This window comes from Penicillium canescens, assembly GCF_028828765.1.
Source record: "Penicillium canescens strain IBT 15451 chromosome Unknown utg000008l_segment0_segment0, whole genome shotgun sequence".
In the NCBI taxonomy this organism is placed as follows: Eukaryota; Fungi; Ascomycota; class Eurotiomycetes; order Eurotiales; family Aspergillaceae; genus Penicillium; species Penicillium canescens.
In genome coordinates this window covers 1,254,494-1,278,496 of record NW_026703970.1, presented here as the reverse complement: position 1 = coordinate 1,278,496, position 24,003 = coordinate 1,254,494, and the positions used below count along the sequence as shown (strand labels likewise).

General features: G+C 49.8%; 12 protein-coding genes across 12 annotated transcripts; 9 read left to right on the top strand and 3 right to left on the bottom strand.

Moving 5' to 3' along the window:
- Positions 1–143: 143 nt before the first annotated feature.
- N7446_011348 (uncharacterized protein) lies at positions 144–2,811 on the top strand (the record flags this gene model as incomplete). The annotated part of the gene is made up of 4 exons (XM_058520090.1): positions 144–263; positions 376–874; positions 927–1,689; positions 1,740–2,811. 4 exons carry the CDS (start codon positions 144–146, stop codon positions 2,809–2,811), a joined length of 2,454 nt encoding a protein of 817 aa, XP_058367614.1.
- Positions 2,812–3,345: 534 nt separating this feature from the next.
- Positions 3,346–4,238, top strand: N7446_011347 (uncharacterized protein; the record flags this gene model as incomplete). The annotated part of the gene is made up of 4 exons (XM_058520089.1): positions 3,346–3,384; positions 3,588–3,871; positions 3,935–4,059; positions 4,117–4,238. The coding sequence occupies 4 exons, from the start codon at positions 3,346–3,348 to the stop codon at positions 4,236–4,238; spliced, it is 570 nt and encodes a 189-aa protein (XP_058367613.1).
- Positions 4,239–4,292: 54 nt separating this feature from the next.
- Positions 4,293–5,425, top strand: N7446_011346 (uncharacterized protein; the record flags this gene model as incomplete). The annotated part of the gene is made up of 3 exons (XM_058520088.1): positions 4,293–4,533; positions 4,646–5,289; positions 5,345–5,425. 3 exons carry the CDS (start codon positions 4,293–4,295, stop codon positions 5,423–5,425), a joined length of 966 nt encoding a protein of 321 aa, XP_058367612.1.
- Positions 5,426–7,974: 2,549 nt separating this feature from the next.
- Positions 7,975–8,172, top strand: N7446_011345 (uncharacterized protein; the record flags this gene model as incomplete). Its single annotated transcript, XM_058520087.1, has 1 exon — positions 7,975–8,172. One exon carries the CDS (start codon positions 7,975–7,977, stop codon positions 8,170–8,172), a length of 198 nt encoding a protein of 65 aa, XP_058367611.1.
- An 809-nt stretch (positions 8,173–8,981) lies between these two features.
- N7446_011344 (uncharacterized protein) lies at positions 8,982–10,379 on the top strand (the record flags this gene model as incomplete). The annotated part of the gene is made up of 1 exon (XM_058520086.1): positions 8,982–10,379. The coding sequence occupies one exon, from the start codon at positions 8,982–8,984 to the stop codon at positions 10,377–10,379; it is 1,398 nt and encodes a 465-aa protein (XP_058367610.1).
- A 1,630-nt stretch (positions 10,380–12,009) lies between these two features.
- On the top strand, positions 12,010–13,666 carry N7446_011343 (uncharacterized protein; the record flags this gene model as incomplete). Its single annotated transcript, XM_058520085.1, has 3 exons — positions 12,010–12,181; positions 12,247–12,957; positions 13,020–13,666. 3 exons carry the CDS (start codon positions 12,010–12,012, stop codon positions 13,664–13,666), a joined length of 1,530 nt encoding a protein of 509 aa, XP_058367609.1.
- A 484-nt stretch (positions 13,667–14,150) lies between these two features.
- Positions 14,151–14,738, top strand: N7446_011342 (DUF4202 domain-containing protein; the record flags this gene model as incomplete). The annotated part of the gene is made up of 1 exon (XM_058520084.1): positions 14,151–14,738. One exon carries the CDS (start codon positions 14,151–14,153, stop codon positions 14,736–14,738), a length of 588 nt encoding a protein of 195 aa, XP_058367608.1.
- A 99-nt stretch (positions 14,739–14,837) lies between these two features.
- Positions 14,838–16,648, bottom strand: N7446_011341 (VIT1/CCC1 transporter family protein). Its single transcript, XM_058520083.1, has 3 exons — positions 15,957–16,648; positions 15,557–15,899; positions 14,838–15,496 (listed from the first exon to the last, which is right to left on the bottom strand). The coding sequence occupies exons 1-3, from the start codon at positions 16,018–16,020 to the stop codon at positions 14,989–14,991; spliced, it is 915 nt and encodes a 304-aa protein (XP_058367607.1). The 5' UTR covers positions 16,021–16,648; the 3' UTR covers positions 14,838–14,988.
- A 424-nt stretch (positions 16,649–17,072) lies between these two features.
- On the bottom strand, positions 17,073–17,507 carry N7446_011340 (uncharacterized protein; the record flags this gene model as incomplete). Its single annotated transcript, XM_058520082.1, has 1 exon — positions 17,073–17,507. The coding sequence occupies one exon, from the start codon at positions 17,505–17,507 to the stop codon at positions 17,073–17,075; it is 435 nt and encodes a 144-aa protein (XP_058367606.1).
- Positions 17,508–18,526: 1,019 nt separating this feature from the next.
- On the bottom strand, positions 18,527–20,839 carry N7446_011339 (putative G-patch domain protein (TFIP11); the record flags this gene model as incomplete). The annotated part of the gene is made up of 1 exon (XM_058520081.1): positions 18,527–20,839. The coding sequence occupies one exon, from the start codon at positions 20,837–20,839 to the stop codon at positions 18,527–18,529; it is 2,313 nt and encodes a 770-aa protein (XP_058367605.1).
- A 209-nt stretch (positions 20,840–21,048) lies between these two features.
- On the top strand, positions 21,049–22,108 carry sod2 (superoxide dismutase sodB). The gene is made up of 4 exons (XM_058520080.1): positions 21,049–21,264; positions 21,351–21,757; positions 21,810–21,877; positions 21,930–22,108. Exons 1-4 carry the CDS (start codon positions 21,138–21,140, stop codon positions 22,015–22,017), a joined length of 690 nt encoding a protein of 229 aa, XP_058367604.1. The 5' UTR covers positions 21,049–21,137; the 3' UTR covers positions 22,018–22,108.
- Positions 22,109–22,296: 188 nt separating this feature from the next.
- N7446_011337 (uncharacterized protein) lies at positions 22,297–23,742 on the top strand (the record flags this gene model as incomplete). The annotated part of the gene is made up of 1 exon (XM_058520079.1): positions 22,297–23,742. The coding sequence occupies one exon, from the start codon at positions 22,297–22,299 to the stop codon at positions 23,740–23,742; it is 1,446 nt and encodes a 481-aa protein (XP_058367603.1).
- Between the last annotated feature and the right edge of the window lie 261 nt (positions 23,743–24,003).

Genomic DNA, 24,003 nt, shown 5'->3' with positions numbered 1-24,003 from the left:
TGTCGACAGTGCCCAAAATTCTTATCTCCGTTCGAATGTACCTTGCTTATCGCGTTTAACGCCTGGGCACCCCAGGCCCATGTGATCGGACCTTTCTTGATATTACTTTTGACCTCATTCTTATTATTTTTTGGCCCACAACCATGACCCCGAGTCCGGACAACTCAACAGTCGCAGGGCTCAAGTCGCCGGATTTGCATTCCTTGGAGCCACCTGACGGTCGCATTGCGCACACATTAACTGCCTGCACAAGGTGTCGACAGGTATGATGCAATAAGCGGGAGGTCCCCGCGATCTCGGTTTCTTTTACCTTGCTGTTTCTTGGCGCCTATGGTATTTACTTGCGATATCACTGTCGACTGACCCACCCTGTAGCGAAAGTCAAGGTGCGACCCTGGAATTCCACGATGTGCGCCCTGTGAACGAAGCAACGCCAAATGCGTATACTACGACTCGACACGAGACTCCACCATACCGCGGACCTACATCGTGTCGCTAAGAGAGAAAGCCCGGGCGCTAGAAAGAGAGCTCGCCGAGGCCGAGAAGGAGATACAACATGCTGCCGATGCGGAGCTGATGGTGCGAGGCGCGGGGCGCATAAGATTTAAAGAGAACGACGAGGCTAGATATCTCGGCCCCTCAAGTGGCATTGCCATGACTCGCTTGGTCATGGAGATGGCCAAGCAGAATACAGATTCGAAAAGCATCAAGGATGTTGTCCCCGATTTCACCGCCCAGGAGATCAAAGATGCGTTTGCGCAAGAAGACTCGAAGCCTACCTCCAAAATCTATCCCATGATCAGTTCCATTCCACAGCCGAATCTACCCCCACAGAACCTGACATACAAGTTGATCGATCTCTTTGTGGCAAAATGTACCGAACCTTGTCAGACTCTAGTGGTCCGCGTGGCTGATTTGTTGTATAGCACAAGCACTCCTTCCAACTCTGCATGAGCCTACGTTTAGGCAAGAGGTAGAAGAAGTCTTTAATGGCTCTGCGGATCCTTGTCAGAACTTCCAGCTACGGATGGTCATCGCCATTAGCATGCAGAAACTGAGTACCGAATATGCTGGTCTCGCTGATAGTTATTATCTGGCGGCCTTGCCCTATCTGGAGCCCACGCTGAAGCGAATGGATGTAAGGGCTCTACAATGCCTCGTGCTTATTGCCTCATATTCAATGTTAACACCCACTCGAACTGCTGCATACTGGGTCGTGGGGACGGCCGCCAAGCTTTGTCAAGATTTGGGATTGACTGAAGAAGCTACCGTGACAAAATCGCCATGTGGGCAACCTCTGAACGCCCTAGAGATCGATATGCGCAGGAGGCTCTTCTGGATTGTATCATCCATGGAGTTGGGGCTTTCCCACAGCCTGGGTCGTTGCAGCAGCTACAGCGTCAGTCACGACCACATCAATGTGAAGTTCTTTGAACTTGTGGATGATCGATACATCACGGCTGAGGGTATCACCCCAGGGGCGAAACCCGTACTGGCAAAGTGCATTGCAGTCCACTTTTTTAAGATGCGATTACTCCAGTTGGAATGCAGGCGAACACTCTACTTGAACCGACGAGAGACCCCAGTCGATGATCAGGATCCATGGTTCTCTCAGATGTTGGCTAAACTCGATCACTGGATGGCTACTTGTCCAAAGAATGACGATGGCAGCGGGCTGAATGTGAAATGGTACGTTTGTAGTCCGCTCCGTAAAGTGGTATCGCTGACATTCTCTACAGGTTCCATGGAAGGAGAAACACAATCATTATTCTCATGTATCGGCCATCGCCCCAGATTCCTGAACCCAGTGTCAATGCTGCGAAAACTTGCTATGAAGCAGCCATTTTCAACATTGCCATGCATCGAGAACAGATGGTAACCGGATCTGTTGACCTGACGTGGGTCTTTGTGCAAGCTCTTTTCATGGCTTTGAACACTGTCCTCTGGACCCTCTCGTACCCCGAGATCCGAAAAGAGCATACTATCGAGGAAGTTCAAGGCCATCTTGATATGGCCCTTGAAGTGATAGTCTACTCTGCCGAACGATGGCCTGGAGTGCAGTCCGCACTGCTTCTCTACAAACGCCTTGTTGCGGCATGTTTGAAAGCTTACAGCACCGAAGAGTCGTTCGTTGTGCACTCACCTTCTAACCATCCTACTCCAACCTCTTCGCAAGGGGTTACGACTCCACCAGCCATGTCCAGTCCATCAAGCACTACGACTGCTTCCTATTATTCTCACAATCATCGTGGAGGAGACGTATCAACTACCTCGAGCGGTACTTACTCCCGAGGACAATCTGCCGACCCTACTTTCTCGCAAGACTCTACCCCGCCGGCGGTGACTCCTGTGCCCCCTGAGTCCTTCAAGCAAACACCAATGCCATCAGTCTCCTCTGCCCTTGGGATGCCACCCTCTTCCGCCCCGAACGCGATACCACATTATACATCAGACACCTATGGCGGCCCGATTTCGCTCTATCCCGATATGTCCATTGACCCCAATACTCCTTATAACTCGATTCCTTCAGTTGTCCCTGGTCTACAAGGCTGGGACCCCAACTTCTCACTTGCATCTACAACCGCGGGCCATCTAGCATACGTCGACGCCTCTGTCGATCCCATGAACTGGACCACATCCATTGGAGACCAGTACTCTCAGTATTTCAACGAGCCATTCCCAGTACCTTCTTGGCGTGAGCGCACACTCAGTCAGCAAGAGCAAATCGAGCTTCTGGCCTCTCTCGAACACGATATACCCGATGTCTCTGCTCAATTGGTGAATGAGTATAATGCTTTCTACCAGTCATGAGGCGCTGGTTAGTTAGCTCTCAAGGCCCCCGTGATGGGCAAGCACCCCGTGCTCTGATTTCAGCGATATCACGCTATTCTGTCTTGGACCGACTCATCTTCTGACATTACCGGATAGTCTTGAATGGTCATGTTGCAAACTGGGCTGAGGTAGCCCATGGTTCAGGAATGCATCTTTAGACCATATGACTTTGTAATTCTCGGCGAATAATTTACCAATAGCAAGAGATACCACGTTGAACTGTTTTTAACATGTGCTTCGTTCATGACTTGATGTTTTGGGGTAATAATGGCTGCTGATAAGGCCGCAATTCGCTATCCGCAACCCGGCATCCACGTAATGTTATTTAAACAACTCTGTTCATGATGCAGCGGAAATAAAACCCGCTCTAGTGCTGGTTGTCGCTTTGATTGACATTGTTCTGAATTGCAAGATGTTCATCCATTTGTGTATCTTTGTTAATCCATTCTTAGATGTCTTTGTTAGGATTGATTTGAAGACCTATCTCACAATGACAGGTCACTAATTAGATCAATGCCTGGGGTGTTCATTGTCAATGGCTCTATATCGGCGGTGGCAATGTATCAAATAGTGTCTAATAACTCGTGGAGTAAGGACTGGCTACTAGGACTACAGCTTGAAAGACAGCAACACATTCTAGTAATTGAAAGTATTTGATAGGATCTCAGTATTAACTAGACCGTATTGTCGTCTTCACTCAAAGGAAATAAAAAACTTAGAAACAATGAGTATCTATAACCGTGTAAATAACTTAGTCAAAGAAAGACAAGGTGCCAAGATCCGGTCACGTGAATACCAATCCGTCATCCTCCTTTGACCACAGGATCGTCTCCATCATCACCCTCCTTCACCACAGCCACCCATCAGCCACCCAATTTCCACTGCCTATCGGACTCATCTTAGTCCCCTGGAATGCAAATGATCTAGGTCGGCCGCTGAACGACCTGCTCGTCCGCTTGAGCAACCGTCGATCGTCGACCGGGACCCCCTCTCCAAACACTGGTATCGAAGTTTGCGCTTTGGGTCCAGAGCCGCTCTGGTTCATACCGACTTGCATGCTGAACTGTTCCTCGGGCTCTCATGTCTGATCGCACTCACCCAGCATCTTTCCAAGCAAGACCTCCTTCGCCTTCCTCGCCCGCCGCCGGTTCTCTGAAAGAGAACCATCGGCTGCCCATTTCTTCGGATCATATCCCTCAGACTCCGACCTCCCCTCCGTTGATGTCGGTTAGCGATCAGAACGATGCCGCCAACTTCACATCTTCGCATACGTCACCGAATCAGGCGACGGTCCACCCTCCGAACGTATCCTCCCCTCCATCCTCTGCGCCGATGTCTACCCAAGCCTCTCAGCAACAACCAATGAGCTCAACCAACTCATTTCCTACGCCTGCAAGCAGCGTTAACGGTTATCCTTTGAATGCGACGGGGAAGATAAGGACGGGAGAAAATCTTTCAACATGAATACAAACGACTCGACTGAAAATTCAGGTCCCGATCAATCATCAGAGCACAGACGCACCGATCACAATCGGCAGACTTTTTCAACAGACACAAATACCATCGGGCGAGGGCAACAACATTCGGATCCCGACGCTATGGAGGTTGATACAGAGCCTGCTCGCCGGTCAGATATCAGCAATCTCGGTTTGGATTCTCTTCAGAAGGAGCTCACATCTGCTTTCCATCTTTGCAAGAGCTGTAAGATTTCCCCAATGGATCGTGGTGTCCACTGTGGGCATCTGCGTGAATCACTAATCTTTGCATGTTCTGTGAACTGAGGTTGTTAACACTGCTTTTTACACCTTGATAGCTCCCATTGTGACTGGCCCCGATCCATCAGTGGACCTCGTCTCCCTATATGGGTTAGGACCCATTGCGCACTCGGTAGCAAGACTGGACCCCGTCACTGGAGAGAAAATCAACCGTCTACGAAAATCCTACGAGGGAAAGCTGAAGGGACTAGGACTTGCTGGTCGGAACAAACCCTTCAAACAGGAACCCGGCGCGCCTGGCAGTCTCAGACATATGACTCTGTGGCCTGAGGAAGAATGGCAAAACCAGAAGGTGTTTGGCAAGCAGATCAAGATTTCAGACATGGATACGGCGCTGCAGGATCTTCAATCACGCGCTATGCAAATGGAACCTGGACCAGTCCCCAACAACGATTTCTGGGAGGATATTCTCGGCCATGAAAAGCCAGTCAAGAATCCCGCCTCCAACGAACACAGCAAGAAGGCTGCCTCAACCCCAAGCAACCGTCCCTCTATGCAATCCAATGCCGCATCTCCACAAACACAACCACAAGAAATAGACCGGCCTCGGCCCAGCAGAGGTCGCAAGAGGCATTACGATGATAACAGTTTTGCCGGTTATGGTGAAGGCTTTGTGGATGATGAAGAGGACCCCGGATTCTACTCGAACGGCGAGGGAACTGGGAAGAAGAAACGCAAGAAGGTATGGACCTAAGAATCAAATGTGGTCCAACGCCCAACCTAACCACGTCAATTAGGACCATGTCGCCAAGGTGTCGACCCCAATGTCTAGCGGTGGTAGCTATGGGGTAGGCATGTTTGGCATCGGGGCCAGATGATGATTTGCAATATGGTCTTTTCGGGTCATTCAAAAGCAGTTTCTGTTTCTGTTTCTTTTCTTTCCCCCATACGATGAAAACCCCATTTGCCCATATTAACCTGGGGGGCGATGGCTCGAGCCGTGTCTTGCTGTCATGCAGGGCATGGGTTCTTGAAGCCTACGTTGTTTCCCCTTTTGATTCTTTTTTCCCTTGTTTTTTTTACTTCTCAGTACATGTTGCATCACGGTGCTGGATATACCCGGCTTTCATCAATCGGCGTTTTTGGCAGGGTGGGAAACAAAGTTATCCAATATGGATACGATCAATTGCTTTATGTTGCACGGTCTGTTTCTTTTCACCTCGTACTTCTATTCTTTTTTCTCGCGCACAGCTATTCGAAATGTCCACTGTTGTAATGGTTGGTTGTTTCTTTCCCGCAAACGGTGTTGTATTATGCTTGCTTGTTTCTTGATTCTTTTACCCTGTTCTCCTGACATACTGGATGGACTGCTGTGTTCGCCAATGATCCCTGGGAGTGCTAAATGCCACTCCCTGATGTTTTTATTCGTTTATATCTTCAGGGCCTTTGTCTTGACAGCGTGGAGATCTAATTCTGCGATGTCGAGACAAGTCCATCTGAAGAGCTGGTCAATTGATCCAATAGATGACTTAAACTGTTATATACGCGGTAGATGTAGAATTTACCCCAAAGAGTGTATGTAGGTAGTACTGCAAATACTGCGGAGTAATTTGAGAGCACAATGTCATATCGACGTTCTCCAGTTCCCAACTACCAATCGAAATTCCACAAACTCAAAATAGGCAAGAAACAGAAGAGCCTGGCTATAAAACCCGACATCGAAACACCACATAATTCTTACCCATTCAAGAACCCCGACTTTCAGGCCCAGATCCCTGCCTCAACCACCCACACCCCCAGCATATGCCAAAACAAAGAAACGAGAAAAGAACCAAGGGGGAAAAAGGCTTGGTAGCTGATACCTTCGGCGACGCCGACATCACAAAACAAAAAGCAAGCTCAAGCCCAATCCTCCGCCAGCCACAGCCAAAAATGCCAGCCCAGCGCCTACACACACCAACCTTCCGACGGCCTCAAATCAAACACCCAGCAAGCACCCAATCAAACACTGCCGCATGCATCCACTTCTAACCCTCTTCCAATACGCGATGCCAACAGTAGAAATTCGGTGCTGTTTTGCGACTAGCACCGATTGGCTGTATATCGGGGGCTACTGCAGCCGCGCCGATTGGGCGCTAACTATTTATTTACCCGGTTTTTGATGCTCTCATATCTCACATCTCATATACCTTGGGGTGTCTGCGTAAGCATCAGCTGTGATTAGACGTGGGTTGATCTTGGACTCGATTTGGCTCGATTTGGCTTGGTGGTGAGCTTGTGAGCTGGCTTTGTGTAGGCTAAGGTGGATGGCCTTGGGATTCTCGGCATTTGGAAATTGCAGATTGATTATATTGGATTATGAGCTTGGGAAATTACTCGAGATCGGTACCTCGCGCTCTTTGTTTGCCGTGGATTCTATGGCTGATTGATAGTGTTGAGCCCGACGGGTTTCCGAAAAAGTTGGGATGCCTCGAAACGTGGCATGCACCAGAACACAGTCAGTCCAATACGCGCCTTATTCTTTTCTTCTTTTCGCTTCCAGCGGTATTGACACTCAAATAATTCAGCTGCCAAATATATCAGGTGCCATACTGATTCAAGACATCGAAAAGTCGAGCGGCTTTGCCCGAAGCTAGTGTAGCATAGAAACGCCACAGAGCAATACGAAGTTACTTCGGGCTGATTTACTTACTTTACTTCTCTAGGCTGGGCTGACAGCCATCTCTAGCCATGTGTACAGACCTCAACGCTCAAGCCGAACCAAGTTTTGATCCCTCTTGACACCGCACACATATAGAGGTCAGAATTGCTACCAAGCCGCACGTAGCTCAGGCTGTTCATGGACAACATGACCCAAGATGTTCCATCTGCCGCTGAGGGAATGATGGGTGATCAACCCTAACCTTCGTGTCTTGGAAGTATACGCGACCAGAGCTAAATGCTCTATTTGGGTGATGTATAAGTGCTTGTTTGTTCCCGGGTTGTATAAGCTATAAGCTGTGGTCAATCAGGCATCTCTTTCAAGTGGCGCCCTCGTAAAAGATCGCGATTGTAGACGGACAGGATGGTTGGGATATATTCCGTTCAAACGGGAAGCTCAAGTGTATCTTTGGTGTGGTTGGATTGCTGAACTTTGTGGCCGCTTTGGATGCTACGTCTATATCGGTTTCACTTCCAGAGAGTATTTTACCCTCTTAGGTGTCTTTCTGATACTAACATGCCCTAACTAGATCACATCCGATGATATTGGCGGAACAGCTACAGGAGCCTTCTGGGAAGGAAAAGCATTCTTTCTGACATCCTGTGTATGTCAACCACTATCCTCTCTATAATCCGACATCTTCGAACGCAAGCTCGCTCTCTGTATAGCCGTCCTCGCCTTCACAGTCGGATCTATCACGGCCACTCTTCTCATGTATCCCATCAAATGCTGGTCGGCCGATCGATTCAGGGTATTGGCGCAGGTGGCATCATGGCTCTGACCGAAGTGCTTCTTGCAGACCTCATCCCTCTCAAAGAACGAGGAAAGTGGTTCAGCATCCGCCCAGGGACTTGGGCTCTGGAAACAGTCGCGGGCCCCCTCATCGGGGGAGGATTTGCTCAGTCGTCGGCTTCGTGGCGGTAGACCTTCTGGATTAACCTGCCTTTTTCTCATTTCTCTTTGGTAGAAGAACGATCTCGTCTTGCCAAACGTGCGCCAGCGTCCTATTGTTAAGTCTCGGTTGCCAAATATTGCAGAGCAACCTGATCCTGCAGCCAAGTTTTAAACTGAGCCATATAGTCTCTGAAAATCCGAGAGAGAGAGAGTGCGTAGCCTGGCCAATGCAGCCACCTGCAATATGAAGTGCAGTAAGTAGATAACCCCGCAGAATTAGGGCTATTGCAGCCGACAGAATCACGCAGGCATTTTCACAAGTTCGAGCAGTTATTTACTAACAGCAGATTTATTTACCGGTCACGGCCTTCCTATTCTATAAATAAGTCCTACCCTTCTGCTGTTCCGGCAACATGACCAAATACTCAGAAAACAACTTGGAATGTGCAAAGGTACAAAAGTACCATGCATAATTACGCGTGGTGGCGGGTACCTTGGTTCGGTCAGCCGCACGTCTTGTGAATTGTTGCAGGTTCCACTCAAATCAAAATCATCAGGGTTCTTGCTGGTATTTGCTAACATAGATTCAGGCAACTATTATTGGATGCTAAAATGTCAAAGAAAGATTTCCTAGCCCGCCACGGCAACGCTGAAGCTAATATAGCGTCACACAGCCCACAAGCCACTCAGAGAACTACTATTGATGATCATGCGGGTTGAGGGGTTCACCGAGTGCCCATGTAATGGCTCGTGCACAGCATATCTGTGACGGGGGATATATAAAAGTGCATGCACTGTTTCATGGCCCATTTCCCACCCCATTTACGTGTACACACACGATGCCTTCACCAATTCCTCAGCCTCGGGGGCTTCCCCTTGTTGGAAATCTTTTTGACATGGATACCAATAATGTTTGGGCTTCTCTCAATAAGTTAGCCGCCGAACATGGTAGCAAAGGTATATTCAAGATCACGGTTCTCGGCAGGCAACTCGTTTTCATTACAAGCGCGGCCCTCCTCGAGGAAGTCTGCGACGAGAGGCGCTTTCAGAAATGCATCACCGGAGCTATGGTCGAGATCCGCCATCTTGCACACGATAGTCTGTTCACCGCGTATGCCACAGAGGAAAGCTGGGGTGTCGCACATCGCATTATGGCCCCTTTTGTCTTACCTGAAGCTGTGAAGGAAATGCACAACGATATATCAGTTACACTGGACGACTTGATTCAGAAATGGACTTCGACTGACGGTACACGAAAGCACGTCGATGTCACCAATGACCTGGACCGACTCAACCATGCGGCCAACGCACAATGTTTCTTCAGCCAGCGTGTGGACTGTGTCTTAGGCGCCGAGCCCGCAGCCATCAAAGCCATGTCCGACACAACTTTTGAAGCCGTTCGCCGGCCCACACGCCCCAAACCTCTTACCTGGCTCTTGTACCAAAAGACATTCGACAGGGATATCAAGGTTTCTCGTGACTACTGTGCCCAAATTATTGCCAATCGACGCAACAATCCAATCGAAAGGAATGATCTGCTTCATGCCATGCTCAACGGAAAAGATCCACAGACCGGGGAATCCCTCCCAGACGACAGGATTATCGACGAGATTATCAACATTTTCATCGGCAGTGCCACTTGTCCGAATCTAGTCAGTTTCGCTCTGTACTACCTAGCCAAGAACTCGGACACAATGCTCCGTGCTCGAAAGGAGATAGATGCTCTAATCGGTCCCACCGGCCAACTCGAGCATTCTCATCTCTCCCAATTACCCTACTGCGAGGCCGTTCTCCGAGAAACATTACGTCTCTGCGCCACGGCCCCAGGTCTCAATATCGAGTCATTGCCGTCTATTGAAGGACCCGTTCTACTCGGAGGGGGAGAGTACGAATTGCCTAAGGGTCAATCAGTGCTCGCGATTTTGTCTGCTGTCAATCGAGACCCTGCTGTCTTTGAAAACCCTAATGCCTTCAAGCCTGAGCGCATGCTTGGTGAGGCATACGACCGACTTCCCATTGGAGTAAAGAAGGGTTTCGGAAACGGCAAACGTGTTTGTTACGGCAAGAATTATGCTTGGGAGTGGTCACTGCACACGCTCATCGGTATTATTCAGAGAGTTGATTTTGAGTTGGCGGATAAGGGGTATTCGCTTGATATCGAGGGAAAGAATTTCAACGGTGCTTTCAGTGTGAAGCCATATGGGATGTTTGCGACGACTAAGAAGAGGGACGCCTGATTTGGATTTATATCGCTCCATGTACCAGATTTAATTTTTCTCCTCACATGTGAAACTGGTTATATTAGGTTGAATATATATCTGAGACCGTCGGAAATTTGTTTCCTTAACTTCAGTAGTGGCTCAAGGGCGTAGTCGGCCCGCTCCTCTACACGAGCCGGCCGATCTTTTGAGAATGGACTGCGATCGATATCAACATCTTTATGGTTACCCAATGCCTCTTTGGAGGATTTAGATAGCCTCCATGCCAATACACGTGTCTCAACGCAAGACTTTCGCTCCTCCTCTATTCTACTTTTTCATCTGCTTTTTGCCGAGTTTTTAATTCATGCAGAATCTGAAGAGGAAAATCTGCTAGCAGCAAACCGTATGACCCGTACATGTTGTAAATATATAAACGCCTCTATTTTATTCAATTAAAATACGGTCCATGGCCCGTTACCCAACACTAATGTCCAAGGCAGGAATGTATTAAAACAGATTCCACAGTGAGCGAAAGTAGATATACGTGAACCTCTCTAGGTAAGGCCTTAAACGTACACTTAATCATCACTCACGGCAGCACTGGAGCCCCAGGTCTCCGGGAAGCCCTAATTTGCAGTTCCGATGCAACATACCGCCCAGCAGCGCTAAGTTAATATGAGTTCATACGTCTTACTGCTGCCTGAGAATGATTATGTGACACACTGAAACAGGGACAATCGAGAATTCCAAGGTCTGGGTACACGTCAATTTTTATAGAGATCTCCAGATCTTCTCCAGTCTGGACAAGTTCTCGAGATCAAATGAAATCATGCCAATCGTCATATTTGCATCCCAGGAAAATCTATTCAACCCAAATCTGCTATGACCTCTCCCAATAAAAGAAGGGGGGAATACAGTAACCAGCGCGGAAAATAAGTAAGTTTCCGATTGGCGTAGGGCTAAGCGCGTCAGAAGCCCAACGGCATCATTCCACGTTATCGCGTCTCGATTTCACGAGTCACCCAAAACTGGCTTTCTGAAATAACAGATGACGTTGCACAGACAGAGCTATACCGAGTTGATTAAACAAAACAGGTAGCAAAGCAAGAAAAATCGTTTGCTCCGTGGGGACTACTCTTCCTTACAGCGTTTCCCCAGAGACAAGGTCTCTACGAAGTCGATCTATTGCTAATCGAACAAATCAAGGGCATCCATACAGCCTCTCTTCTTCCGAGTGATTAAGCTAGATTTAGGCAACTGTGGAAAAGATCCCCGCGGACGAAGGTGAGGAGGGAGCTATGAACATTCTTGAAGCACCGAGCTTCTCAAATCCTTGGAAGCTCTCCCTTCCAATCACCACGCGTTAGCAGGCATGCTTGACAAGCGTGTATCCAGCAAAGCTCTTGGATCAGAGCAAACGAAGAAGAATTGTCCGGTGATCCGATCATTTGACTTTCCTCCCTACATTCCACCTCCTTAGTTAGCTGTAACCCTACTCGGAGAGATCAAGTCCTAGCTAAATGGCAGGAATGTAGAGGCGGATTACTATTCGGAGGTTTTTTTGTCAATTAGTCTTTAGCCTTTAAATAAAACGAGCTTGACAGCTCCAGTAGTACGGGTTTCGGAGCTTTTTCTTTATTGAGATTTCTGTTGCTCTGTCGAAATTATGCCACTCACTTCGGGACCAAAGGTGGTTCTGCAGAACAATACCAACAAGAACTGGATCAAAGATCGTGGTTTGCGGAAGTTGAACCTCGGTATTGGGTTTATGCTATCTGCTTCGGCTACTTCTGGATATTGTGCTAGCATGATCAATGGACTTCTTGTTCTTCCCGAATGTACGATGCAACCTATGTACCAAAACACGTGAACAAAAAGAATGCTAACTGATTCCTTTCGATAGTCAACAAATTCCTCGGCGGCCTCGAGACAAATACAAGAGGTCTCATCATCGCAGCTGTCTCGCTGGGGTCATTTCTCTCCTTCATCCCAGGCTCATATATTGCCGACAATCTAGGCCGACGGATCTGCGTTGCTATCGGCTCAACCCTAGTGATAATCGCCGGAATAATCCAAGTCACCACCCAAAACCACTGGATCTTCTTCGGGGCACGAGTCCTGGCGGGAATAGGCGTCGGAATATCACAAACTGCAGCTCCACTGCTCATCACGGAATCCGCGCATCCACGCCAACGGCAGGCTTTCACGGGTCTATACAATGCGCTGTGGTTCATTGGATCGATAACGTCGGCTTCGATTGGGTTTGCCGGGTTGTGGGTTGCGGGCAGTTGGTCGTGGAAGCTCCCCTGCTTGCTGCAGATCTTTTATCCGATTTTCCAAATTATTGGATTGTTGTTTGTTCCTGAAAGTCCAAGGTGGTTGGTCTCGAGGGACAGGAAGGAGGAGGGAATGGCTATTTTGGCGAAATATCATTCGAATGGTGATGAGACTGACGAATTGGTTGTGGATGAGTTTTATCAGATTTGCAAGAGCATCAATGCCGAAGCGGATGTAGATTCGCGGCGGTGGAGCTCTTTCTTCAAGACTCGCGGTGATATGCATCGGTTGGCTATCTGTGTGTTGCTGGGTTTCATGCAGGAGTGGGCTGGAAATGGTAAGAGATGCCCCTACCCCAGCCTTCGTTCAAAATCACGTTGCTAACCCATCTCTATACAGGCGTTGTTTCCTACTATCTAGCACCCATCCTACAATCGGTGGGTATTTATAACGCATCTCACCAAGCCGCCATTAATATCAGCATGCAAGTATGGAACTTGATGTTTGCTGTCGGCGGAGCAATGGCGGCAGACCGCTACGGACGACGAAAATTATGGCTAATCGCTACAACCCTGATGCTGATCTATCTCGCCGCTGCAACGACCATGTCAGGACTTTTCTCAGAGCTCGGCGTACTGGAAGCTGGAATCGCTGTCGTGCCCATGCTATTCCTTTTCTGTGCAGGCTACGACATGGCGTATATGCCCTTGTTCATCGCCTATCCGGCGGAGATCCTACCTTTCCAACTACGTGCCAAGGGTCTTGCTGTCACGTTGACAACTGACTCCTTGGCTTGCTTTATTAACCAATTCATGAACCCCGTGGCTTTTGCGGCGCTCCACTGGAGGTACTTTATTGTTTATCTGGGATGTTTGATGGTCTTCCTCGTGCTTTTCTACTTGTTCTTCCCTGAGACAAAGGGATTGTCTTTGGAAGAGGTTGCTCGCATCTTTGAGGATAAGGATAAAGGGAGGACTTATGAGGTGGAGACGCCTAGTTCGGGTGGATCGCAGGAGTTGTTTGCTTTCCCGAAGAGTCAGGCGTGATTGTAATTTTGTTTCGGTTACTTGTTGTAATTACGACAGTGCTGGGGCTCGACTTGAACAGTTCCTCGCAGGCTAATCTCAGCAGGCCACTTATGTTATCTAGGTGATTTCCTTTGCGGATTGTGCAAAGTGTGGAATAACGTGTCCAATAGATAGATTGTAGAGATTACGCACCATTGTTTTTGGTGTCAGTCTAATTTGATTAAGATATATTTCCTTCTCAAGTGTAGTTAATAAACTGAGAGCCATCTCATCTCATAGTAACCCCAAAGTACTGTACATTGTTGTATGGTTCGCCCAATCAGAACCACCCAGTTACCACTCAAACTAAACCAAATTCGATCTAGCGGCATAATCTTATCGAAAGCTAACAACCGCAACAACTCCGGACATAACCAAACGTGCACCTAATTGTCTCTAAATCGACAAAAAGCCGTGTAATTCAAACCCAATATTGCATACACACCCATATAACCCACCCAAAATGTCCAAATACGAAACAGCCCTCGCACGCATCGACGCTGCGCACTCCCAAGACCCCCGCCAACACGAAACCCCAGACGGCCCTATGCCCTACGAACTACACTACGCGCAAAAAATGACAAATTACCTCGAAACCCTAAACCCAGACGCTGGCGAGCTCCTTCGCCTCGCAATCCGCGCACAACACCTACGCCGCTGGGAAGTACCGCGGGACAGCTACCCCGCCACGAAAATCGGCTACCACTCCTGGCGTGCGGGTTTACAGCGTCGGCAAGCGGAGATTGTTGAGAATATTTGTCTCGAGAGCGGGTATTCGGCTGAGGAGGCCGGGAGGGTCGGGGAGATGGTTAAGAAGGCGGACTTGAAGAAAGGTGATACGGATACGCAGACCTTGGAGGATGTTGCTTGTTTGGTTTTCTTGGATGATCAGTTTGATCGGTTTGAGAGGGAGCTTGGGGATGAGGGGAAGATGGTAGATATTTTGAGAAAGACTTGGGGGAAGATGTCTGAGCGTGGGAGGGAGGAGGCGTTGAAGATTTCTTTGTCAGATAATGCGGTGCGGTTGGTTGGAATTGCTTTGCAGGGGTGATATCCATTTTCAAAGGTTGATTTTATGTAATTTTTATATATCCAAGCATGGACGGAATCTATTATAGTCTTGTATTGAGAAATTGAGAATCATTAGATTTGTCGTTATGCGAGATAAGTATGAGTATGAGTACGAGATATGGCCCTGAGTATCGTGCAGCTTCTATAGCTTTCCCCCTTAAACGCCCAGAGCAGAGATGAAACCAGAAAGCAAAACTCCACATATGCATCGCAGAACAGCTACTACCGAATCAAGGACTGCCCGTATCAATCAACCGCACCAACCCAATCGCCGCACCGGCAGCAACACCACCAACGCAACACATCTGAACTCCACCCCGTACACCAGCGAGAACATTATCACGCCCAGACCAACCGCGCACAACGCAGGTCTTGACATATCCAAACACCAGCAGGGTAATGGCCATCACACCGATACTCCAGTACAAGGCAACCATAACCTGCGAGACGATAAAGTACGGAATGAGAGGAATGAACCCGCCAATGAAATAACCCAGTGCAAGTGTGATGGCCGAGGTCCAGGCTTGGTTGCAGTCGGGCTCTGTCTCGCGGTGGTGGAATGTAAGCAGGAACTCGCGGAGTCGGTCTTGCGAGGCATGCAGGTCGCGTGTGATATCCTCGATAGCTATGTCTGAGAGACCGTATGGGGCGAAAGTCTCGCGGACCATAGAGCTAGTTTCTTGCGGGTCGTTCTCGATTAATTGTTGTGTTTCGCGGACGGTTGTTTCGTATGATTCACTGAGCATTTTTTTAGTCTTTCTTCTTTGGAGTTGGATTGATATATGGATGACAACTTACGCTTCACTCTTGGCGCCGACATATCCTCCTAATCCCATGGAGATGGCTCCAGCTGCTAGCTCGGCCAGTCCACCCAGAACAACAACTTTTGTGTTTCCCAAAGCCGAAAGACCAGCGCTCAGGGCGAAGGGTACTGTGAGTCCATCTGAGAGACCGAGGATGGCATCCGAGACGATGCGCGGGTTAATTCTTGAGCGAGTGCTGCTGCCGCTGGTTGTGGACTCGTCCTGGCTGGCGTTGCCGAATGTGTTATAGGATCGACAGCTCTGAGCTTCGAGGTCTTGGTCAGAGTCGCCACGGATGGTCTCATCGTCGTCGATGCGAGCTAGAAGGCGTTGTTTCCCTGGAAATCATGTTAGCATCTTCCCTGGAACTATGTCCCATGTTCTTCTTTGCTTACCTGCGGGTAGCTTGTCTGATTCCCGTGTTGAGAAGAGCTTCTGCTTTATGAAGAGGAACGCCATGTTTTGTTTTGTTTTGTTTTGTTTTCGCGATATGTCACGTCGATTTGCAGCTTTTTGAGTGCCCAAAATCTGATCTAGATACTCCGGTGGGTTGCTTCCGCGATACCCTGCAAGCTCTTAAGGTACAAACCTCAGTGGCAAGCGGCGTAACTGACGTCAGGGCAGAGAAATGCCAATTACTGGAGTAAGAGGTATGAAACAGGCAACGACTGAGGATAGTCTCAAGTAGATAAGCTCAGGACAATCGGGATATTCCAAAAGAATAAGACCGAAATCCGGAGTCCGAGGAAGGCGGATGACGAAGGTATCAAAGAACTATGAAGATGGAAAGTAAAAAAAGCATCTACAATGATCGGCCATAACCCCCCTTTTAACACGCTTTCTCAGTGCCACAGTGCTCTCACCGGTCTCAGCAACTGCCGCCAAAGAAGAAAAAAAGCACAGCAAAAGTCCACTTAGTGCAAGCCAACCCAAGAAAATTGGAGATGCATTCGTCAAGGGGATGTCTCGGAGCCAATCACATTCCAAACAAAGGTCAGCAAACGCAGTGTTGGAGGTCTAGGAGCTGCAGGCCACGCAGTTAGGGTGTTTTGTGCTGAGAAACCTCCAATGCAGCGACTGCCATTGGTGACTGAGGTGGTGCTGACCTTTACCTACCCTGCGATTGGCTGGATCTTATTTCCCGATACGGTACGTTATGGAGGCGCTGATTGGTCAGATTTGTAAGGCTCAGATGGAGGCGTTTCTAGTTCTTTTTTAGTTTAGCCGGATGGCTCTTTAGTTGCTTGGGATCTCTCCTTTAATAGCATTGTCGGGCTATGCCCATTGGAGCAATATTCCGAGTCCGAATTGCCCGTATTTATTAACTCCGATCGGTCTAGCAAACACTGAGGTTTCCCCACAGCTCTCAGGTTGTCAATTGAACCTGCACACTTAACTTATACCTACAGTACAAAGGTAATCAAACCAAATCAAATGAGAGAAGACAAGGCCATATCCCAAACAATATCCCAAACAGGAACAAAGACATCCTCAGGCATCAACCCTTCCATCTACAGAACAACAACAAGTCCCAGAATACCAGCAGCACCCGCAAGACTCATCCCAGCCCCGGTAGGAGCAGCAGCAGCACCAGTACTGGTCGAAGGCGAAGCCGTAGTACTAGCACTGGAGCTAGAAGTTGGGGTAGAGTCCGAGCCCGAATTGGAGTTAGAGTCGGTGCTAGTAGACTCTGCAGCAGAGCTAGACGAAGATCCACTCCCGCTTTCCTCGGCAGAGGTAGTCATAGTTACGGTGGGCGATGTATGCACACCCGAGGATGAGCCGGGGAGGGAAGTGGCGCTAACAACCGAACTGACGGTTGTTTGCATTATGCTGCTGGGGGCAGCAGAGTCGGATTCGATTGAGGATGGTGAGCTTGAGACGCTCGTGTCGGCTGCTAGGGCCATTGAGGAGAGGAGAAGTGTGGTGAGGATTTTGGTGTGCATTTTGATGGTTGGTTATTTGGTAGGTATACAATAGCTTGGAGATTGAGAGACTTGTTTGAAATGAGGGATTTGGGTCTGCAAATATAATATAGACTTGAGTCCCCTTAAATATCATATATCCATAACACCTGTTCCAAATATAGCCTTTGAAACGCAATCAATAAATGCAATTGAGCCTCAGCGCCCGTTCTTATTTCCCTAAAAACGCGGAAATGGAAGGCTGAGCAGCACATAAGCCGTCAACTCATCCAGTCGTAAACACAATGCTGTAGGTTTGCTACTGCAGTGGGCCAATGACACCCTACATGCGCGTATAGGGCCCCCGGTGATATCACAACGAGGGGCCGTAAACGTGGAGTCAGGCGTACTGCTGAATCATACGGACCCGGGTGCGAGATGAAAAGAGAAACATTAGATGTTTATCACTGGCTGTGGGGTTTCCATGTATCACTGTTTGGTCTGATACGATTGGGGTTGCCTTTTGGTTTCATGGGAATGTCGATCACGCGTGGGTGGGTTGGGTCAGTCCTTGTTTTCTTATAAGGCTCAAGGTGAGATGTTTATCTATTGACTTGGGTGTGGTTTATTTTCCAGTAAAGTACGATGTATGAGAACGGGTTAGGGTTATGGTTGAGTCTTCTGGTTTGGATGAGCGAGATATTAGGGCACAGGCTCGTGGTAGGATCAAGTGGAGTAAACCATTGTGCTATATTAAGTCATCGGGCAATGCTCGATTGCTCGACATTTGAGAATGACGCACGACAATCAGATTCCTTGCACGCGGCTGAAATTGGGACCGACAAGAGTAAGGCGGACGAAAAGAGGGCTTTTACGCCGTAAAGACAGTATGTTTATTATGACAGTAACTATTTGAAACTCCAAGGCTATACTGCTGGATCAGGTCATGAAATCCAACCAGGAGCACAACTGTACTAGATAGGATGAAACAAAAGTTGGGTATCGAGACTGTCCGAAGGATCCATAGCCCCAAAGGCACTCCACTGTACTCGATGATCTGTCTATCGGCCTTCCGCACGATCCACCAATTGATCCTCCAGCCCCATTGGTTCCCAGATCTCCTTAGCTTTCTTATTCTGCACCCAAACCACATCACCCTGTACAAATGCCACAACTCCACCTTTGCCCGTCGCACTCGCCGTGATACGGAACAGCGGCTGGCCATTCTGGGGGTGAGCCTCGCGCAAAGGCAGCATGATGAGTCCTTGCTCCAAACACCAGTTCTCAAGGATATCCTTGAAGGCGACCTCCTCCACAACGGGGGCTTTGCGAGGTTCAGCGGGAGCCGCAGCGGCTGCTGCCGCGGCTTCTGCCACCTTATCTTCCCGACTTGGAAGCTTGGTCTGTGTAGTGGTAGGGCGAGGAAGTTCTGCACCCGCGCGGTCTCCCAGCTGGGAAGCAAGGTCCATGGTTTGTAGACCTTTCTTCCATTCTTCGTCCACAATGGTGAGTTCGTTGACTTCTGCTGGGATCTGGGTGCGCCACCAGGAGAACCAAGCACCGACTTCCTCGTAGTTGGGGTCGTTGGTGAGCCAAATGTAGAGAATTTCGTGCCACTTCGGGAAGAAGTCGGAGACCAGTAGCAGTCCCATCACATTTGGCTGGAAGAATGGCTTCCAGCGTAGTACATCTTCGAGGACTATGAGTTCTTGGTCCTGGGGGTTCACGGTAAAGTCGTCGCGGAGATGACGAGCAAGGCGTGGTAGCAGGTGATTGCGTAGGCATACGTCGAATTCAGACCCTAGCGCATCCCGCCAAAGCTCGATGCCGTCAATTAGTCCCTTGCGCAGACTCCATGTGTCCAACACCACGCGGAACTTTCTCTTTGCGTCAGACATGAGGCCCGTGGGCTGTTTTGGGTTGGTATGTCTGTCACTCAAGTGCTGCAGCCATGTGAAAAGCCACCACGGGAACTTTCCGTCTTGCTGGGAAGCGCCATGTCGTCGGCTACTGCGGGGTCTCCAGTTCTTAAGGGCAACACCCAGCTTGGGAACGACCAATTGGTCGAGAACATTCGCATAGACAAATGGAGGCACGATCGCTTTCCAGGCCACGACCAGCGCGGTTGCCTTCGATGGGTCGTAGACATCCCAGTCATTCAGAAGTGCTGAGCGCACTCGTGGGAGCCAGAGGGTATAGATCATTGTTTCGTAAGGGGACGTGGATGACCGTTTTCGCGGCTCTTCGTTGTTCTGTTGGCGAGATAGAAGAGGCTGAAGACGGGTGAGATTGGATACGAGGAAAGTAGGATCCTCAAGAGGCTCCCACTCCTCCATTGCCTGGCGGAATAGCGGATGTAGAGCTGCAACTGCAGTCTCTGGCAGGCGGTGTTCATCAATGGCATCTCGGTATGTGAGTTCCATGGCTTCAAGTTTGACGGTCATCTCATCAAACTTGGCTGCAACGCTTTCTTCGTTTTCGAAAAGGTCCAGCTCTTCCACTGCAGCGATTAGGCCCGTAAGATGGTCCACCCGGGATTGATATGCATCCAGATCGTCCACGACCTGAGCCTCTTCGAGTTCAATAAACTTTTTCCTCTCTGTCAGTCCCTTCCATTCGTCTGCAAATGCTTCCAGATCATTCCGAGCTCTCCGGGCAATCTTCAACGCTTCTCCTTCCTCCTGGCTGACGAATTCTTGCCTTGACATCAAGCCAGCGGTGGAAGTGATAACGCGCTGTTCCTTGCCGGTAGCATCGACGAGCGATTTGAGAACATTGGGCACCTCTAGTCCTTCCATATCATCCTCTATCTCGCGCGCTGTCCGGAACTTAAGCTTGGCCCGCTGGACCGGTGTGCCTGTGCCACTACGGCTTGGTGTCTTGCGCTCTTCCTTCTTCTTCCTTCGTCGTTGGCGCTCATCTTCGGAGCTGTCTTCAAGGACATCGCCCCTCTGAGCGGCCGCTCGTCGCTCTTCCTCGCGGGTCTTTTTCGACTTCTCGCTGACTGCACCCAAACCTGCGCCCTGCGGGCGCGCTTGTACTTCGATCGGGTTGACAATACCCTGTCCAGTGGTTCCGAGACCTTGTCCCTCCTTGTAGCCCATCTTTGCCATCATGCGCGCAGCGAAAGAGCTTCCACCTCCTCCCATGCCTCCTCTCCCTCCCCGCGACGCTCCCCCGCCTCGGGCGTTGGCCATGTTGCTGCGGGGGTTGCGATTGCCACTGCCTAGTCCACCCATCGATGGGGGTGACTCGGATCGGGAGGCGGCTCTGGCGAATCCCTTGAAGCCGTTGGTCGGGGGCGCATCGTCTTCCGAGCTCATGTCGACATCGACGACTTTGCGCTTTTGGCCGGCGTATGAAGGCGAGTCCATATTTTCAGGGGGTCATTGGCAGATCTGAGCCAAGATGACTGTCCCCTCCTGTATCAAATGACCGCGTCGGATTAAGCAAGTAATGCCCTAGAAAGACAAGAATCGAAGCTCATGAAATTCACGTGGATATCCGGAGCGGAATAACCGGTCGCCGAATGGACGAAAACAAGATGACGTTAAGGTCGGTTACTTCATAGCTCGGCTTGTCCACTCACCTTTTTTCTTACCCATTCCGCTACCATTGACATCCCTTTTCTTAGTTCCTTTCATAAAATCGCATTCACCACATAACTTCACAATGGCTGCTACTCTCTTCAGCAACACTGCCCGCGTTGCCCTCCGCTCGGGAGCTTCGGCTACCTCCAAGGCCGGAGCTGCGGGCCTGACCTTTGCCCGCGGCAAGGCCACTCTCCCCGACCTCTCCTGTAAGTTGAGTATATCAGTGCCAGGTGAAGTTTAGAAAGCACCTCACTTTGGCCTCTCATGTATGTCAGTCAACTAACCCAAGAAGACGACTATGGCGCCCTTGAGCCCTCCATCTCCGGCAAGATCATGGAGCTGCACCACAAGAACCACCACAACACCTATGTGACCAACTACAACAATGCCGTAGTGCAGCTCGAGGAGGCCCAGCACCAGGGCAACATCGCCGCTCAGATTGCTCTGAAGCCCGCCATCAACTTCAACGGCGGCGGTCACCTTAACCACACTCTCTTCTGGGAGAACTTGGCCCCCAAGAACGCCGGCGGTGGTGAGCCCCCATCTGGTGCTCTCTCTAAGGCCATTGACACCACCTACGGTGGCCTTGGTGAGTTCCAGAGCAAGATGAACGCCGCTCTGGCCGGCATCCAGGGCAGTGGCTGGGCTTGGCTCGTCAAGGACAAGCAGACTGGCCAGATCTCCATCCGCACCTATGCCGTAAGCTGTCTATGATCTGATGTCAAGCTTCAAGTTACTAACCATCTTATAGAACCAGGACCCCGTCGTCGGCCAGTTCGAGCCCCTCCTCGGCATTGACGCTTGGGAGCACGCTTACTAGTAAGATACCTTTTCCTGACGATAAATCAACATATACTAACAAGAACCTTAGCCTCCAGTACCAGAACCGCAAGGCTGAGTACTTCTCTGCCATCTGGGACATCATCAACTGGAAGGCCGTTGAGAAGCGCTTCTCTTAAGCACCATCTCTGGGATGCTATAATAAATGAACTTAATTACCTCTGTATTGTAGCATGTGTCTTCCAATATTACCCACAATTGATCATTCACACATAATCCTTTCATCCGCTTGATCCGTATCTCCTAGAAAGTGCAAGTATCAAGCTTCAGCCACAGTGTGGCTTGGCCGGACCGGGCGGGCCGTGTGCAGCGCACGTCACCATCTTCCGAAACATTAGACCCTGATATTCTTGATCTAGAACTCCGCGCCATTTGCACTTCTTCACAACACCTCCGGCATGTCGGCAGAAAGTCCTGGGCAGAAGCATGGCTTCAAGGCCTTCTTCAACAATGCCTTGCGTCCCAAGAAATCGCGTCAAACTCTCCGCAAGGGCAGCAGATCGACAACAGACCTGCGGCTGGCCGCACGCTCCAGTGTCGATGAAGCACCTCCGATGCCAGAATTGGCGCCATTGCATGCCCACAGACTCAAATACAGGGAATTGCACGCTCAAGTGGATACCCAATTGGGCGAGCGACAAGATTACACCGAGATTATCCATTCCCTGGGAACACTCGATATGAACGGTAACACCGGCTCAGCATACGAATACAACGACCATCGACCACCAGGCGAAGGCGACATAGCCAGCCTCCCTCCAAAGCTATGGGCCGAAATAGCATCATACCTAAACCCCGCGGAAGCAGCCAGCCTGGCAATCGCTAGCATAACCCTATACCGACGCCTCGGACCCAAACACTTCATGCGCCTCGACCACCCCTCAAACCTGAACTACAAACTCACCTTCCTCTCCGGCATCGACAACACCCTCCCCCACCACCTCCTCTGCATCCCCTGCGCAATCTACCACCGCCGCACACAAGAAGGAACAGAACGCCTCAAGCCCTCCCACGTCCTAAACCCGCTGTTCAAGTGCCCAAACGCCAGAAACACAGGCAACCCCCCACCCCGCCATCGCATAACTCACGGCCGCCTCCTCCCCTTCACCTTCGTCCAACTCACCATGCGCAACCACCGCTACGGCCCCCGCTACGGCATAACACCAGACACCCTAGGCCGACGCTGGCAACGCGACAACTGGTCGCACGCCTCCCGCTTCCACATCCACGACGGCCACCTCCTAATGCGCGTAACAAGCCAGACATTCGCCGCGCCAGGCCTAACCCCGTCGGCCATGCGCATGCTCCTCTACAGCCGCGAAGATTACTGGCCATACTTCTCAGCCTGCGCGCACTGGCGCGACGGCGAGCTAATGCCCGCCTGTAAATGTGCACTAGACCACATCCCGAAAGCACGGCAGACGGGCGGGTTACAGGGTCTCGAGCACCGCGTGAAAGATCGCATAGCCGGTCAGATCTTCGATCCGAATGCGTTGACGACGCTTTGTGGGTTTTGTCGGCCTATGCGGCGGTGTCCGGAGTGTCCGACTGAATATTTGATTGAGGTTAAACTATGTGAGGACCGGACGGATGGAAGGTTCAAGCAAGCTATTGTTGTGACGCGCTGGACGGATCTGGGTGATGGGACTACACCTGGTGGGATTGAGTGGGGGGCTATTAATGGGACTAATGAAGATTATGATTCTTTTGAACATTATGCTAAGCGGGGTATCGCTAGTATTTTTGAGGCTGCTTTTACTGCTGATACGTTGCCTGGGCAGCGGGTTCTTTCGTTGAATCCTAAGAAGAAGAAACTGGGGGAGAAGGGAAATAGATGGTATTAGTTCGGTTCTTTTGTGCTTTTGGGCTGACTATGCTATGTCATGCTATGCCATATTTGGTTGCTGTACATATATATCTTTGGTGTTTTGGAAAGCGATAAAAAAAGGCATTGGAGTTTGGATTAATGTGGAATGAGGAAACAAACGTGGGGGCTCTCATGTGAGCTTAATTTGACTGGATCAAATCTAAATTGACATTGAACTTTTGATATACGTTACCTAAAAGATCTTATTTCATACCAGGCTTCAAGTCTGACAGGTATA